The sequence below is a fragment of the Zingiber officinale genome, chromosome 2A (genome assembly GCF_018446385.1).
Source record: "Zingiber officinale cultivar Zhangliang chromosome 2A, Zo_v1.1, whole genome shotgun sequence".
Lineage (NCBI taxonomy): Eukaryota > Viridiplantae > Streptophyta > Magnoliopsida > Zingiberales > Zingiberaceae > Zingiber > Zingiber officinale.
In genome coordinates this window covers 147,832,960-147,848,308 of record NC_055988.1, presented here as the reverse complement: position 1 = coordinate 147,848,308, position 15,349 = coordinate 147,832,960, and the positions used below count along the sequence as shown (strand labels likewise).

The following is a 15,349-nucleotide window of genomic DNA, read 5'->3' as shown; positions in this document are numbered from 1 at the left end:
TTGAGTACAAAGAAAGACAGAATAAGTGCAACACACTACACTTATCCTTTTTGCAGATAAGTACAAAAATTACAAGCTCGTTACCTAACACCTCTAAAGATTGTCAGCTTAGGCTTGGTGTCGGTTGGCTTCTCAGTAGTAGTGAAGCGCAACAATGTAAAATTCAACTTAGTAAAAACTGTTGGTGCAATATTCCCTAGGTCAAGGTTGACCTTGTTGACTGAGCTTGAATTAAGTCAAGCTCGAGTCTTGATGTTTGGGTTTCGATGTTTGACAATACATGGAGATTGCAGGTACAATTGTTCATGTGGGGAGATTGTTGGTACAATTCCCTTTTTAGTCAAGGTTGACCAGTTCAGATGGAAGGAGAGTCAAGTAGGTCAAGGTTGATTGGATATTTGATTGGAAAATTTTGGTGAGTGAAGCTAGGTGAAAGACCTAGTGAGTGAAGCTAGGCAGTACGAAAGTCCTGGTGAGTGAAGTCAGGCAGATGGAAAGTTCCGGTGAGTAAAACTGGGCAGTTGGAAAATCCTGGTGAGTGAAGCCAGGTAGATGAGAAGACCTAGTGAGTGAAGCTAGGCAGTATGGAAAGTCCTGGTGAGTGAAGCCAGGCACAGGAAATCCAGATGGATCAAGATTGATCAGACATCTGGTGTTGGGAAGTCCAAGTAGGTCAAAGGAATTGACCGGATACTTAGCATGAGAAAATCCAGATGGGTCAAGGATGATCAGACATCTGGTGGAAGTCCAAGTGGGTTAAAGGGATTGATCGGACACTTGGTGAGGGAGTCCTAGCAGGTCAAGGGTGACCGGATGCTAGGCACGATGTCCCAACAGGTCATGGTTAACCGGATGTTGGTTTGAGGGACGTTCGGACTTGATTTAACAAGTCTCACATGGGTTGGATCGATCAACCGATCGATTGGCTCATGCCCAATCGATCGGTTGATCGATTGGGTGTGTCCCGCGGAAGGAAAACCTCCCAATCGATCGAGTGATCGATTGGGAGAGTTGCGCGTTCGCACAAAAAGCCTCCCAATCGATCACTCGATCGATTGGGAGAGTTGCACGTTCGCACAAAAAGCCTCCCAATCGATCACTCGATCGATTGGGAGCCTCCAATCGATCGAGTGATAGATTGAGAGGTCCTGCTTTCACGCGATAAGCCCTGGATCGATCGGCCGATCGATCCAGGCGTTTCCTGAGAGCACAGAGGCGCTCTGGATCGATCGACCGATCGATCCAAAGCCTCCCCAATCGATTGGGATTCGACCGTTAGCGTGGTTTTTAACCGTTGGCGAGCGGTTCTCTCGGAAGTGCTTCCATGGCCTCGATTCTTTCTCTACAGTGAATTTACAGCCACTTCTCCACAATTCTCACCGTCAGTTCTTGAAGATTCTTGGAGGCTTGTGCTGGTGCACGTCCAGTCAAGAGGCAAGGAAGAAGTTAGGGTTAGGGTTTCTTGTGCAAACTTGTAAGATCTCATTATATTTGGTTTCCCTTTCTTTTCTTCTTGTACTGAGAGCTTGTAAGGCTTCTTCGCCTTTAGTAGTTACTGTAAAGGAGTATTTTTCAAAGTGGAGGGTGCGTGAGTGTGTGGATCCTTGGATTAGTCACCTCTTGTTGAGGTGGATACCAAGTAAATCCTCTTGTTAGCGTTGTTTTTGTTTCTTGTATCTTTTCCGCTGCTATCATCTTGAAGAAACAAGCAACGAAGAGCACGACGAGCGCGAAGAGCTATTAACCCCCCCCCCCTCTAGCTTCAAAGTCAAAATTGAAAATCAACTTAGTAAGAAGATTAAGGCTATCAGATCAAACCATAGTGGTGAATCTATGGTAGATCACAGATTAGGTGAACATCCTAGGCAATTTCCAGATTACCTTGTACAATGTAAAATTGTGATGCAATACATCATGCTTGGGACCCCTTAGTAGAATGGTGTAGCAGAGCAATAAAATCATACCCTAAAAGATATGGTGAGAAGTATGATTGTGTTTTCTTCTCTACCAAAATCTTTATGGGGTGAGATACTCAAGGCTACGGTTTACTTACTCAACAAAATTCCTAGTAAGGCAGTAACAAAAACTCATACGAGCTATGGACAAGTAGAACTCCTAGTATTAGATATCTATATGTCTGAGTTTATCCAACTGAAACTAGGTCCTATAAGTTTAACAAAGAAAATTGGACTTAAGAACAGTTAACTATCATTTTATAAGATACTCTAAAAACTCAAGAGATTTAAAGTTTTATAACCTCTTAAGTAAATCCTTTTTCGAGACGGTAAATGTTAAATTTATTGAGAATGGTAGGAACGATAAAGTTAGAAAAATATCATTTAAAGAAAATATTGGTGATTATAATAATATGGTAACGACTAATGCAACTGATAGTGAAATGAACAACTAAGGGGTTGTATGGTATATAAGAAATCAAGTATAATTCATTTAAGAGATTGAAAGATTAAATCCACATTATTAGACTTAAATCTCTATAAGATGGGTTTACACTTAATTAACACACATAACTAATTATGATTAATTAAGGAAATTAAATCTCAATTAAGTGATCTAATATTTTATGTATAAGATATTGAATGTGAATTTAATGTGTAAATCTAGTAATATGATTCATTAATATTAATGAGTTGTTAATGATAAATGAACTTTAAAATATATTGTCCTGTATGATGAGCTCCATATATATATATGGAAGAAGATTTCTTTGATTTGGACATCCTGAATCAAGAATGATTTGTTTACTTCTTCTTTCTTTTGACTCTTTTCCATTGAAATCAAGATCCGCATTTATAGGAACTTCGACGGCAATCAAGGTTCGGTGCTTTTGTGATGGATTCAGATTAAGTCATTCGTATACCATTACATTTGGTTTCCCCTTTTTGCCTAAAGCTTGATGATAATCAGATCTTGAAATTGATGTATCATATGGATTTTCTTCGACGTATTGCTATTTCTTTCACGGCCATGTGTCGTGCTCTCGTTGTCGATGGTGCTCCAACTCCATCGCTTGCAGAACAGTCTTCTCTCCGCGCGCCACCACGTCGTCGACGGTTGATCACCACGGGATCGTCAAACAACGAACGTGATCTTGCCGCCAGCAGTGACGGCGAAGTGGAGGCCGCTGCACTCCACGCAGTCAAACCACTCTACGCCGTCCGTGTACGTTGGCATGGTCGTCATCGCAGAAATCGATCGATCAAGGAGGAGGAGAAACTCCGGTGAAGAAGAGCGAATGAACAGGATGGATCTTCTCTGCTCTCGTATATATAGTTTTTGGTCAAGTAGTCGCGGTCATTTTCATTAATTTTGGCAATCAGTTAATTTTCAGTATCAAATCTTATTCCACCCGTTTAATTCCAAGTGTGTTTTCAAAATCGAATAGGATAATCTATAGCTAAATCAAATTGTTTACAAATTTGAACCTCAAACTTAATTCTGCACTTTTGGTGGTTAAATTTATTTTGGACTAAATCAAATAATTAATACTTTTACATACACCATCAAATAGGCAAAGCAAAAGACCTGAGAGATATTCAGAGGAAGATTTTGTGGATATCTGTCTCAGAGAAAGATATTCAGGAAGAAGAGGAATATTCTCTCAGTACTAGTGAAGATACAGAAGAAAAGTCAAATGCAACGGATGAAAATTCAACGGCAAGTCAAGATTCTGCTGAAGAAGCGACTGTGGGCCGTAGCGAGGATGGACATAATGACCAGCATCGAGCAGTGGACAAGACCCACGACAGTGTTGTGAAGAGTCCAAAAGCTAATGGTATGTTTATGAGCTGCGGATGTGAGAAAAGATGAATTGTACGAGAAGGATCGCAGCGGTTACGGAGGGGTCCTCTGATCGGATAGTTAGAGCATCCTTGTAATTAGAGCATATTGAGAATTTCTTCGTTATTATATGAATGTCACATCAAAAATTAAAAATTTTATATTAAATAAATCTTTCAATAATTTTTTTTATGGATCCCGTATTTTCATTATATATAATTCTTATTTCTTTTTTATATTTTACATTATACATCATTAAATTTTTATAAAATTTAAATATATAAATTACTAACATGAAATAACATTAATAATTAAAAAAATACATAAATATTACAGTACATCAAATAAAAAGACATAAATTATAATAATATATAAAAATAAACATAAACTCATATACACCAAGTCATGTCTCTATTTAATTTTTTCCACTATTCTTTCATGTAAATAAAGTTATCCTGGTGTATCTTATTAGTATCTTTCATAAGAATTTCATAATTCTTATGAAAGATCTCGGCTTCTCGTAAAGTTATTTTTTGTATTTGATATTCTTTAATATCTTGTCATTCTTTGTCGATGCTATGTTCCATTGTGTCGCCCCTCTCTGACTTTAGATTTACCCTTCCTCTTCGTTGTCTTTTGCCCTATCGGATGAATGCGAATTTCAGAGTCATCTAAATCAATACTTGTATCTAGATTTGATGTTGAAGTGTTTCCCCCTAATTCGGATGTCCTTACCTTCTTGTTAGAGTAATGAGCAACTGATTGTAGAGTATATTTCTCATATTCTTTGAGAACCCTCCACACATGCATATACTTAAAATCCTTGTTATTGTTGTTGGCTTTCCACATATTCAGTGCATTCTCCAACACATTCTCGTCACTCCAACCGCTTTGTCGATGAGTATAAAAATTATTATAAGTTGCAGAAAATTCATTTACCATCGGTTCAAACTTATAATAATGTGATTTTAGCCGCTAATAACTTCTTGTCATAGATCCAGTGGACCGATGTTTGTTGTAGTAATCAACTATACGTTTTCAAAAAGCTTAATCCTTCTGGTCATTACCAATGATTGCATCAGTGCTTATAGTTGCTCATGACTTCGCAAGGACCGCATCTTCATCAAGAGACCAAAATCTTCGTTTCAATTCATTTTCCTCCAGCTCAACTTCATGTTCTTCTTGTGATGAATGTGGTAGCAACTGAGTTGCTAGAACAGATGATGGTTTTAGAGATTCTTTGTCGCTGATAGATGGATCAATAGTTGCCCTTCTTGATTCATTCGAAAGTATGACAGGTGGTTGAGTAAGAGAAAATACGTAAGGATAAGACATTCCAAGTTGGCTACCCATTGCTAACCAATCTTGGGATGGATACATACCATGCAAAATACGGCATCCAAATAATAAATAAATAATAAGATTATTTGACAAATAATCTTATTAGCATTTTTAGAAATTTTTCTGGAATTAATCGGAGCTCATACGACATATTTTTAAGGGGATCAATTATAGGCTTGGGGAAAAGCCTATTTGGAATACCCAAGAATGGGAGTTGATTGAGGATGTTAACCTAGGGTTTAATTGAAAATCCCTACGTTATATATTCGTTACCTTTATTAATCGTGCCCTAAGCCCCCTTCTGCCGAAACCCACCTTCCCCGAGCCATCTCGCGTCGTCGCCCGACCAAGCCAGCGTCGGTCCTCTTCTCCGACGAGTCTCAACCGCTGAGCCACCAGCGCCGATCCTCCTCTTCCCCGAGCCTCGCGCGACTTCCCCTCTCGCGAGTTTCCTCACCAAGACCGTTGGTTCTTTTCCTCGCACACAGACCGCAGCCGCCGGCCTCTCCTCACGCACAGGCACCATCTTCACCGGCGGCCTCTCCTTCCTTCCCTCGCTCGAGCACCACCACAGCAGCCGCCGGCCTCCTCTCTTCGCGCTGTGCCCTAATTGATCAGGCAAGTAAATCTAACTATGAAAACATGAAATCTGTGAGGTATAGGAGAGGAACGCATGGAGATGATGAGGTACTGGTTCGCTTGTTTAATAGTATGGTATTTCGGTTTTGGATGAGTTTTCTTGCTCCGCGATTTTCGTGTTGATCAGTCCTTTACGGTAAGGATTCCTGGCTTTCCGGTGGAGTTTGGTTTTAGTAGACGTTTTGATGGTATTTTGGGTTGGAATTCACAATGTTGGTTCATGTGCTGTGAAGTTGATTCAATGCAGACTTGGTTTCAATGTAGGATTATTTTCCTACCATGAGAGGTTGCGTTTGTATGCTTTGGATGGGCTTTTCCTCTATAGAGGGCGGTTGATTTAAGGTTACATTGGTGTTTTGATTGGTTTGCTTAGTGTTTCTTTTAGAGTTCCGCATTGTTTTCTGTTGTTGATAGAATTCATCGGTCCGTGGATTTGCTCTGTTCAGGGTTCTTGCAGAGTTTGCTTGGCTGTGAAAGGGTATGAAATCTGTTTGTTTAAATGTTTGACCGGGAGGTTAAATTGGTGGAATGGGTTGAGTTGAGATTTCTGTGGTCTACTTCCAGTTGATTATTCCTCTATTTTCGTGGTGTTCAGGATTGAAATGAATATGGACTGGTTTCTGTTGTTTGATTCAATTCTATGGAAGTGGATGGGAAGGCTTTGAGTTTTCCTTAGAGGTTTAAGTTTTGATTTGTGTTGTTGTTGTTTCCTGTTGTGTTAATGGATTTGTACAGGTTTCTCATGCTAAGATCTGGATTGGTGGTACTATAGAATGTAAATTTTTCTATTGCTTTTAAAACGCAGAATAGATCGGGTTAGGTTGGTTTTAACTTGAGTGTAGTGCTGTGAGAAATCGTGTTTTACTGCAGCCTATTAAATTGGGTTTGGGATTAGCTAGTTGTGGTTTATGCAATTAGTTAAACTGTACCTTATGTGATTTACAGGGTTGTAATTCGAGACGAGCACTTCGACGTGAAGATTGTTTAGCTCGGTCTACATTTAAGGCGGGTACTTCTTGCTTTGTTTTCTTTTAGTACTTTGACCTTAGTGCATGAATTATTTTGGATAAGGACTGTTTACCTTGACTCTACTCTTACTTTCCTGCGCTTGATACTTCCACGCAATTTTTGAGAAATTCGTTCCATATCTATACAGTCTCTTGTTGTTGTCCATGATCAGTAGCAGATAATAGATACCATGTTTGTATGTTTTGACTGTTGCTTATTTATGTACGATATTGAGCATGCTGGTTTCATGTAGCATACTTGTTTCTGTATATATATATATATATGATGACTGTTGCATTGTTCGCATCATGTCATTGCATGTATGCCGCATCCTCGGCGACTCGTGAGAGTGGTAGCTGGAGTTGATGCCGCTTGTCCTGTCGTGCCACACTCGGCCACTCGTGTGAGTGGTAGCTGGAGTACGAGCAGCAGGGACCCCGTCGCAGATGTAGCTAGTTAGTTACTATGCAACTGTCCCCTCGGCCACTCGTGTGAGTGGTAGCTGGAGTGGTGTACAGTCTGTCACTGACCCGACCTCTCGACCATACAGGGGTCATGGTGCGGAGAGGTGGGCGGGAGTGGCCATCCGTGCATATGCTGTTTGTTATTATATTTGTTTTGGCTGCTGCTGTTGATATATGCTGTTATTGCTTACTTACTGCTGTTGTTCGCATCTGCTGATATGCTTGTGTTGAGATATATTCTCATTGTCGATGTTTAGTCATTGGAAATTTGTATATACCTTGCTTATTACCTCTGTAGTTATGAACAGTAATGTAGCAGATTAGTACCAGTTCTGACCTACTATACCTAGCCTAGAATATGGTTTCAGGTATGAGCATTTAATTTGATTCTATTTTAGTATTTGCTATTCCCTGTATGAGACTGTATACTCTTGGCTCACTTCCTAGTTGTATTTTATGTTCATGCACTATTTCATTCCTCACCCACTGAGTTCCAATACTCACCACCCCACAAAATGGTTTTCTTTCGCCAGGTAACAGATAGATGAGTCATGGATGTTTGGAGAGATGTCGAATGCCAGTCCTGGGTCCTACGTCACACTCGAGGGTAGTTTTCGTTTTGGTTTTGTGATCGTTTGGGGTGGTATATGGATTTTGTGTATTTTGTTTTTCAACAAGTCGATGTGAATTTTGGGTCAAGTCTGTGATGACAGGTATTTTTGTTAGTGTCGTTGTTGGTTTTACGTTCGTATCGTTTTATGTCTTCCGCTGCTGTTCCAGCCGAGTGGGATGATGATATAAACTACGTGGTTGTGTTTATTTCATTTTTGTCCAGCCGGGTAGGCTGAGTATATTAAACTGCATGTCATGTTGTTTATATTTTGTATATATATTCCAACCGAGTGTAACTGAGGTATGTTTTGTATGTAGTAATGTTTCAGATTGTCACCCGTACAGGGGAGATGCTGTCGAAATTTCTTCGGACAGAGACTCCTCTGGGGCGTGACATACCAAATGGAGCTACGGCGTTACTTGAATTCCACGTCTGCAAAAAATTTTGAGAACTTTGGGAATTTGGAAAATTTGGAGAATATTGTGGAACATATGAAATATTTTAAATTTTTGGAGGATATTGTGTGTGAGAGAAAATATGAGGATATTGAATATTTGGAGGAATGCGAGTATTTTGAGAAGATGTATTTCCTTCTGTATTTGAAGAATTCAAAAGATTCATAAAGGACGTATTTAGATTTTCATCCATCTCGAATATAAATAGGGAATGAAAGGAAGAAATGAGTTGAGAGCAAAGATAGCAATAGAATGAATGAAATAGATCTTATATTTATAGATTTTTTTATATATTAAAAAAATTAAATTATAACCATTGAACAACGGCTAAAAATTAACTGTTGTTCAATGGGATACAACAGTTAAAACATTAGTTGTTATTCTATTTTTTTTTATGATTACTTAAAAAATGATATATAAAAAAAATAAAAAGTTAAAGAAGCGGCTTCCTAACCACGGAGCCGCTTCTTCGATTAAAGGGAAAAACCTCCCTCCCTTGGAGGGAGGGAGGTTTTTCCCTGTTGTCAGTTCACAGTGGGAGCTCTAAAAGAGCTCCCATTGTGGATGCTCTTAGACTAATTTTGGATTTGATTCAGGATACTTAGATTAATTTTGGACCCTATCTATGTATTGGTAGGGGTGAATCTATACTCCATCTGTTAAACAAGTAAGGTTTAACTCACTCCACTAATAAGTTTGCAGAACCTTCCTTAGTCCATAAGATATTGGACCTGAGGATTTGACTTTATTACAAGTAGAGATTTTTTAGTCCAAGATCCTTTGATCAATCTGCCCATTTATTGATAGGGTAGACTGTACCCCACTTATTAAATAAGTGAGGTTCAGCTCGTCCCACCAATGAACTTGCAAGGTCTCTCTTGGTCTAAAAAATCCTTGACCAAAGAATTTGGTCTTGTTACAGATAGAGATCCTCTAGTCCAAGATATCTAATCTTGGACCCCTGTCCATTCATTGGTAGGGCGAACTGTACCCCACCTGTGAAATAGATGGAGTCCATTTTAGCCCATCAATGAACTTGCATGACCTCTCCTGATCTAAAAGATCCTGGACTAGAGGATCTGGTCTCGTTAAGGTCAGGGATCCTAGACTAGAAGGTCTTGTCTCATTAAGATCAGGGATCCTCTAGTTCAGGATCTTTGGACCAATCTTAGACCCTTATTTATTTATTGATGAGATAGAATGCACTCCACCTATTAAATAGATGGAGTCAATTTCACTCTACTAATAAATTTGTAGGATCTCTTTTAGTTTAAAAAATTTTGGACCAGAGCATTTAGTCTAGTTACGGGCCGTGAGTTTGTGTTGCGCCTGAGAACTCATGCAGCCATCGTCACGAACTCTCATGCAGCCTCACCGCAAACTCTAAGCCAGAAGCTATCAGCACCAAGTTTATATGTAGCTTAAGTGAGCTTGCACAGTACAGAGAACTCCATCTGAAGCTATCTCTTGACCAGCCTATTCAATCCGTTGTAGGATCAATTCAAAGTTAATAGAACATGGGAAAATTTGATGAAAGCAAAATCTATCAAAATGTCCTCAAGCCAACGCTTTATCGAACTCAATTAGAAACAAAGTTTTCGCATATAATTTAATTAAAACGAGCTGAAATATTTTAACACGGGGGGCGAAGTGTTAAGTCAGGAATGAAGATGGTAAAACAAACCATCAAACTTTTTCTATAAACATTTTATTTATGTATCATGTTTTCATTTTTTTTTCAACTGAAAATTAAAATTTCCTTTTATATTATAAAAACTCATTTGTTCAAAAATATTATATTATATACAATAAGTTATGAACTTTCCCAAATTTTAAATTGCGTTCTTTATTATTTTTTTGTCTTATCCTTTTAGTCTTGGTTTTCTGGCTTGCCCGGTATCCTGACTGCGTCACTCATGGCGACTGACCCGGGGCGGCTTCCGCAGGTGCTCATCCTCGGCCCTAAGCAAGGTTTGGGGCGAGCCTTCTCCGCCGGCTTCCACTTCATCAAGCCGTGGGAGTCAACGATGCCACTCAACCTCTTCCTCGCCGCCCACGCCGCTGCCGTCCGCGCTGTGATTTCCACCGCCCTGGTCGCCGTCGACGCGCCCCTGATCCGCGCTCTCCCCTCCCTTGGCTTCGTCTTCACCACCAGCGTCGGCGTCGACCACATCGACCTCGTCGAGTGCGCGCGCCGAGGCATTGCCGTCGCCAACGCCGGCGCCATCTTCTCGCGGGACGTTGCCGACTACGCCGTTGGCCTCCTTGTCGATGTCCTCCTCCATGTGTCGGCATCCTACCGGTACGTCCTCCGCGGACTGTGGCCCGTCGCAGGAGACTTCCCGCCCAGATGTAAAGTACGATTTCTGTTAAACATTCCATTGCTCCCTTTTTAGTGTTTCATTCACTGTTTTAATTGTTGAGTTTTGTTTTAAATTCAAAGCAATTTTTGTAGTGGTTTTTAGTCCCACATTGCTAAGTGGAGAAGTTTGGAAGGGCTTATATATGAAGCCCTTCCATCCTTGCTTAGCAATAATAAGAAGACCTACACGCATGCGCGGGCCAAGCCCAAATCGAGTGGATTTGGGGGTTCGAGCCGGAAATCCATAAATCGGGCATCACGTGCGCGATTAACGCGCGCAGGGGGGGGGTGCAAATCCCTAGCCCGTGGGCCTTGCGCTCACGGGCGGCCCGGTCTGTTCACCGTGGGCGGCAATTTCTTAACCCTTTACTGTTTTTAGCATAATTAGTTTTATTACAGTTCTTACATTAATCTCGATCCAAATCTGCGGAATTAGATCTGAATATGATGTTCATAAGAATAAATCAAAATGCTAACACTATTGTTTTCTTTTAGCGTGATGAGTGATGCCAAATTCAAGATCCCGTTACTCTATCTATGGATAATATGATTGATCCGGTCTGAGATCAAGGGATAGGAATTACTTTTGATCCGGTCCAAGCTTGGGGTAGAGGAACTTCGTGGAGCCTATGAGACAGTCAAAAGAGGATTAGAATGAAGGTCAAGATGGACCTTGGCACAACCACTCTGACATTCAAATCAGATCTTGGTGATCACAGAGTAGAGAAGAAGAAAAGAAAAATAGAGAAAAATGTGTGTTTTATGTGCGCATACCTGTATTCGTGGGAGCGGACCCTTTTTTATACTACCCCTTGGGGGGAGAGACGACACCCACGTCTCCAGTTAACCACATTCTGATTGAGGGGATGTCATGTCGTCCTCCCATCCATTTCCCCAATTAGCCAAGTCTTGATTGAGGCGATGCCACGTCGTCCCACCTTCTGGTTGAGGGGGTGTCATGTCATCCCATGTTCTCCGTGTCTTTCGTTAACTGCGCCCTACCAACTTGGGCGTAGTGAGCCCTTCAAGGTGGAGACGCTTGAGGTACCCAGGTGTCGAGGAGTCGAGCTTCTATTCCTGAGTGGAGGGAGTCGGGCTTCTACTTCCGAGTGAGGGAGTCGGGCTTCTACTCTCGAGTGAGGAGAGTCGGGCTTCTACTCCCGAGTGATGAGTTTGCCTCCACGTCAAATTAGGGTTAGATTTAGGTTAGACCCAATTCGAACACGAGTCGCAGGCTCTTGGATTGGCGTCCCTGTCCATGGCTTAATTGAACTTGAGCTTGGTTTGACTTGACTCGGGCTCTCTTTTGATCGGGCTTGATCTCATTTTAGCTTTGGCTTACAGCTCGACTTGACTTTTGACCCAACTATGCCACGTGGAGGCCGACTATCTCCACCACATTAATGATCATTGTGCTCATATCTTTTCTTTTGAAACATTACTCGAGCCAGAGAAAACTCAAGGTAAGATTTCCTCGAAAGGGACTTAGAACAAAATCTTGAGGGATCCCCTTTTAGTTTGCACCAATGAAAGAAATGTCAATTTTCTTTAGGAATGAGTGTGAGTGATGTAGATCAGAGGAAGAAAGTATCTTGGCCAGGCATAGACCAACTCAGGTTAGATTTAGAGCATTGCCCCTCTCTTGATCGTCGGAGGGGCATCCTTGAATGACCCACAATGCACCCAATTCTCTTCTTTTTGGCCAATTGAAATTGACTTGAACGAGGGAGAGGGATATTAAAGAAAACACTAAGTCATTGTAATAAAAATCATTCAATTGATTCAATAATATTAACGATATGCTTTTTAAAGAGTTGAATGAATAGATTGGATTCAAGTAACTGTTCTGAATAGTTCAGACAAATATTATGATAATGACTACAAGTAGGTGTAGGATCGAACTCGACGCTAGGGGAGGGTGAATAGTGTTATGAATTTTAAAATGAGTAGATAGTAAATAAAATTGTTGAATCAATCAGAGTTAGCACAGCGGAAATAAAATTAGCTTAGACTGATTCAATCAAGTAAGACAAAGGCAAAAAGCATGCAAGTTGATCAAGCAAACCAGATGTATAAACACGCGTAGTTATAAAATATGATTTTTATTTCTAAATTTCTCCTAGGTGGAGAAACCTCACAGAAAAAAAAATCTAAAAACTTTAAGCACAATAAAACAAATAAGGCAACAGTAAAACAAATTAAAATGTTACTCTAGGTGTTGTCGATCAGAAATGAAGTGCGTTTTGCAACGTGTCGCAACACAGAAGATGAAAGAATGTTTAGAGCACAAGAACAATTCTGTATAGATGAGTGATTTTCAAGCTTTGCCTCGAAACTCCTTTTCTAGCATTTCTCCAGTCGCTTAGAGCCTTCTTGGTCGTCTATATCCGTGCTGACATGGTTACAACTTTTAATTATAAGATAATGTTAACTAAACTCTCTGGACGCCCTCCTATTGCTTGGATAGGGGCCAACCTTCAGTTTGAGCATTTTGCTCGGATTGCTGATAACGCCATCTCTCGGTTGCCTAGAAGCTGCTCTAGTAGCCCGTATTCTCTAGTCCCCCCGACCCTATAGATCCTCTGAAAATGCTTCGTCGAGAGTTATCACCAGCAGTCGTCCCCGAACTCTATCTAATTGTCTAAAATCGTCGAACATGCTTCCCTGCAATGGTTACATGTCATGAGTGGATATGGAATGTAAAGTTACTTGCACTTACATGACTAGATTTTGACCCATCTAGTTTGGGTTGTCAAGCAATCAACTCCATTCCACACACTTGGACTTGAATCACCTAGTACCTAGCTAGGAATTTGTTTGTTAAGGCTTAATCACTTGGACTTGAATCACCTAGCACCCAGCTAAAAATTTATCTTCCAAATCTTAATCACTTGGACTTACTTCACCAAGCCTCCAGCTATTAATTTGCCTACTTGGTCTCCAACCGAAACTTTAGTTGTTTAGTTTCACTTACTAGGACTTTTTCACTGTCTAGATTCACTCACTTTATCACTTATCAAGTATCTTGCACCTACAAACTTGACATAACTGGTTAGATCACAACTAACCTAACTTTAACCTTGGTCATATATTAAAATTCTTAGTTAAATAGTATGCACCCAACACCAACAGTAGGCGTTTTATTTTGTATGTTTCCTCTTCTCTAATATTGTTTTGTTTGTTGAAACTTAAGCATGATTTACTCTTTGAGTAGTTTGGAGCCTAATAGAAATCTATGTAGTTACATGATGGGCTGATCTGAGTGATGATGATCATCTTATGGCAAGTGATTGGTTGGCACACAATCCGATTGCTTAAGTAGGTTTTGTGTTTCATATGCAAGCATCTTTTTGCAAATTCATAACCATCTCTTTTTTCTGCTACATTTGGTTAGTGTTTGTCGAGGAGTAAGCTAAATGTTTACAATCTGTATTGCAGTTAGGAGGTAAAAGGGTTGGCATTGTTGGACTCGGGAGTATTGGATCTGAAATTGCAAAAAGACTCGAAGCTTTTGGTTGCTCAATCTCATACTTCTCAAGAAACAAAAAGCCATTATTTCCTTACACCTACTTCCCCACGGTTGGTGATCTTGCAGCCGAAAGTGATGTGTTGGTCATTGCTTGTGCTCTCACAGAGGAAACACACCACATCATCGACAAGGACGTTATGTTGGCATTAGGGAAAGATGGCATAATTATAAATGTGGGAAGAGGGCCTCTCGTCAATGAGGCAGAGTTAGTGAAACACTTGATTCAAGGGAAGATAGGAGGTGCTGGTCTCGATGTGTTCGAACACGAGCCTGCTGTTCCGGAGGAACTATTTCGTATGGACAATGTAGTGCTGTCCAGTCACCAGGCCGTGCTTACAATCGAGTCAACTAACGACCTTGTTGAACTGGCAATGGCAAATTTAGAGGCCTTCTTCTCAAATAGGCCTTTGCTTACTCCTGTCCATGGAACTACCTGATCATAGGTAACACTGAATGCTTATTTTGGGCGCCACTGATATCCTGTTCTTCCTCTTTCATTGAAGTGGTAAGATGCAGTTGAAATGATTTGCGACAAATAAGCTTGGGACCTGAACGAATGAGCTTGTTGAAAGGCTCTACCACTTGTATTGTGTTGAGTTTTGAACTTCAGCATGATTTGTTGAAGCCATTTCTGCTCTCTGTCAGCTCTCGTTGAATCAGATGTCAATTTGTCTCATTGTTATTAAAACTGAGGCTGTTCTATAGCAGTTGTAGCTGGAATAAACAAACACAGTTGAGCTAAGCTTTTACAGTGTTCGAGCATTTATTGTTGTTGTTGTTGTTAATAAGATAACCAAGCTAAGTTAACTTGAGTCTAAAATAAAAAATGATTATTTAAGTTTGACTGAAGTTTAGTTTAAGTTTGACTTGAGTTTAATCTATTTATATGTTTAATTTATGTTTATTTGAAATTTTTATATTTTTAAATTTATTTGATTGACTGTAATACAATTTGATTGTTCATTTTAAAATAATTTTTATTTATTTATTAAATTAATAAGAGTTTTATTGATGTATATAATTTATTTATTAATAAATATTAATGAATCATATTTAAATTTATTCATTTAATTTAATGAGTTATTTAAATTTATTAATTTAATTGATCTATATATTTAATGAATATAAATAAATTTTTAT

The 15,349-nt window shown here is 39.8% G+C and overlaps 1 protein-coding gene across 1 annotated transcript; it reads left to right on the top strand.

The window, feature by feature from the left end:
• The first annotated feature begins 10,203 nt into the window (after positions 1-10,203).
• On the top strand, positions 10,204-14,988 carry LOC122042585 (glyoxylate/hydroxypyruvate reductase HPR3-like). Its single transcript, XM_042602762.1, has 2 exons — positions 10,204-10,675; positions 14,119-14,988. The coding sequence occupies exons 1-2, from the start codon at positions 10,235-10,237 to the stop codon at positions 14,644-14,646; spliced, it is 969 nt and encodes a 322-aa protein (XP_042458696.1). The 5' UTR covers positions 10,204-10,234; the 3' UTR covers positions 14,647-14,988.
• The last annotated feature ends 361 nt before the right edge of the window (positions 14,989-15,349 follow it).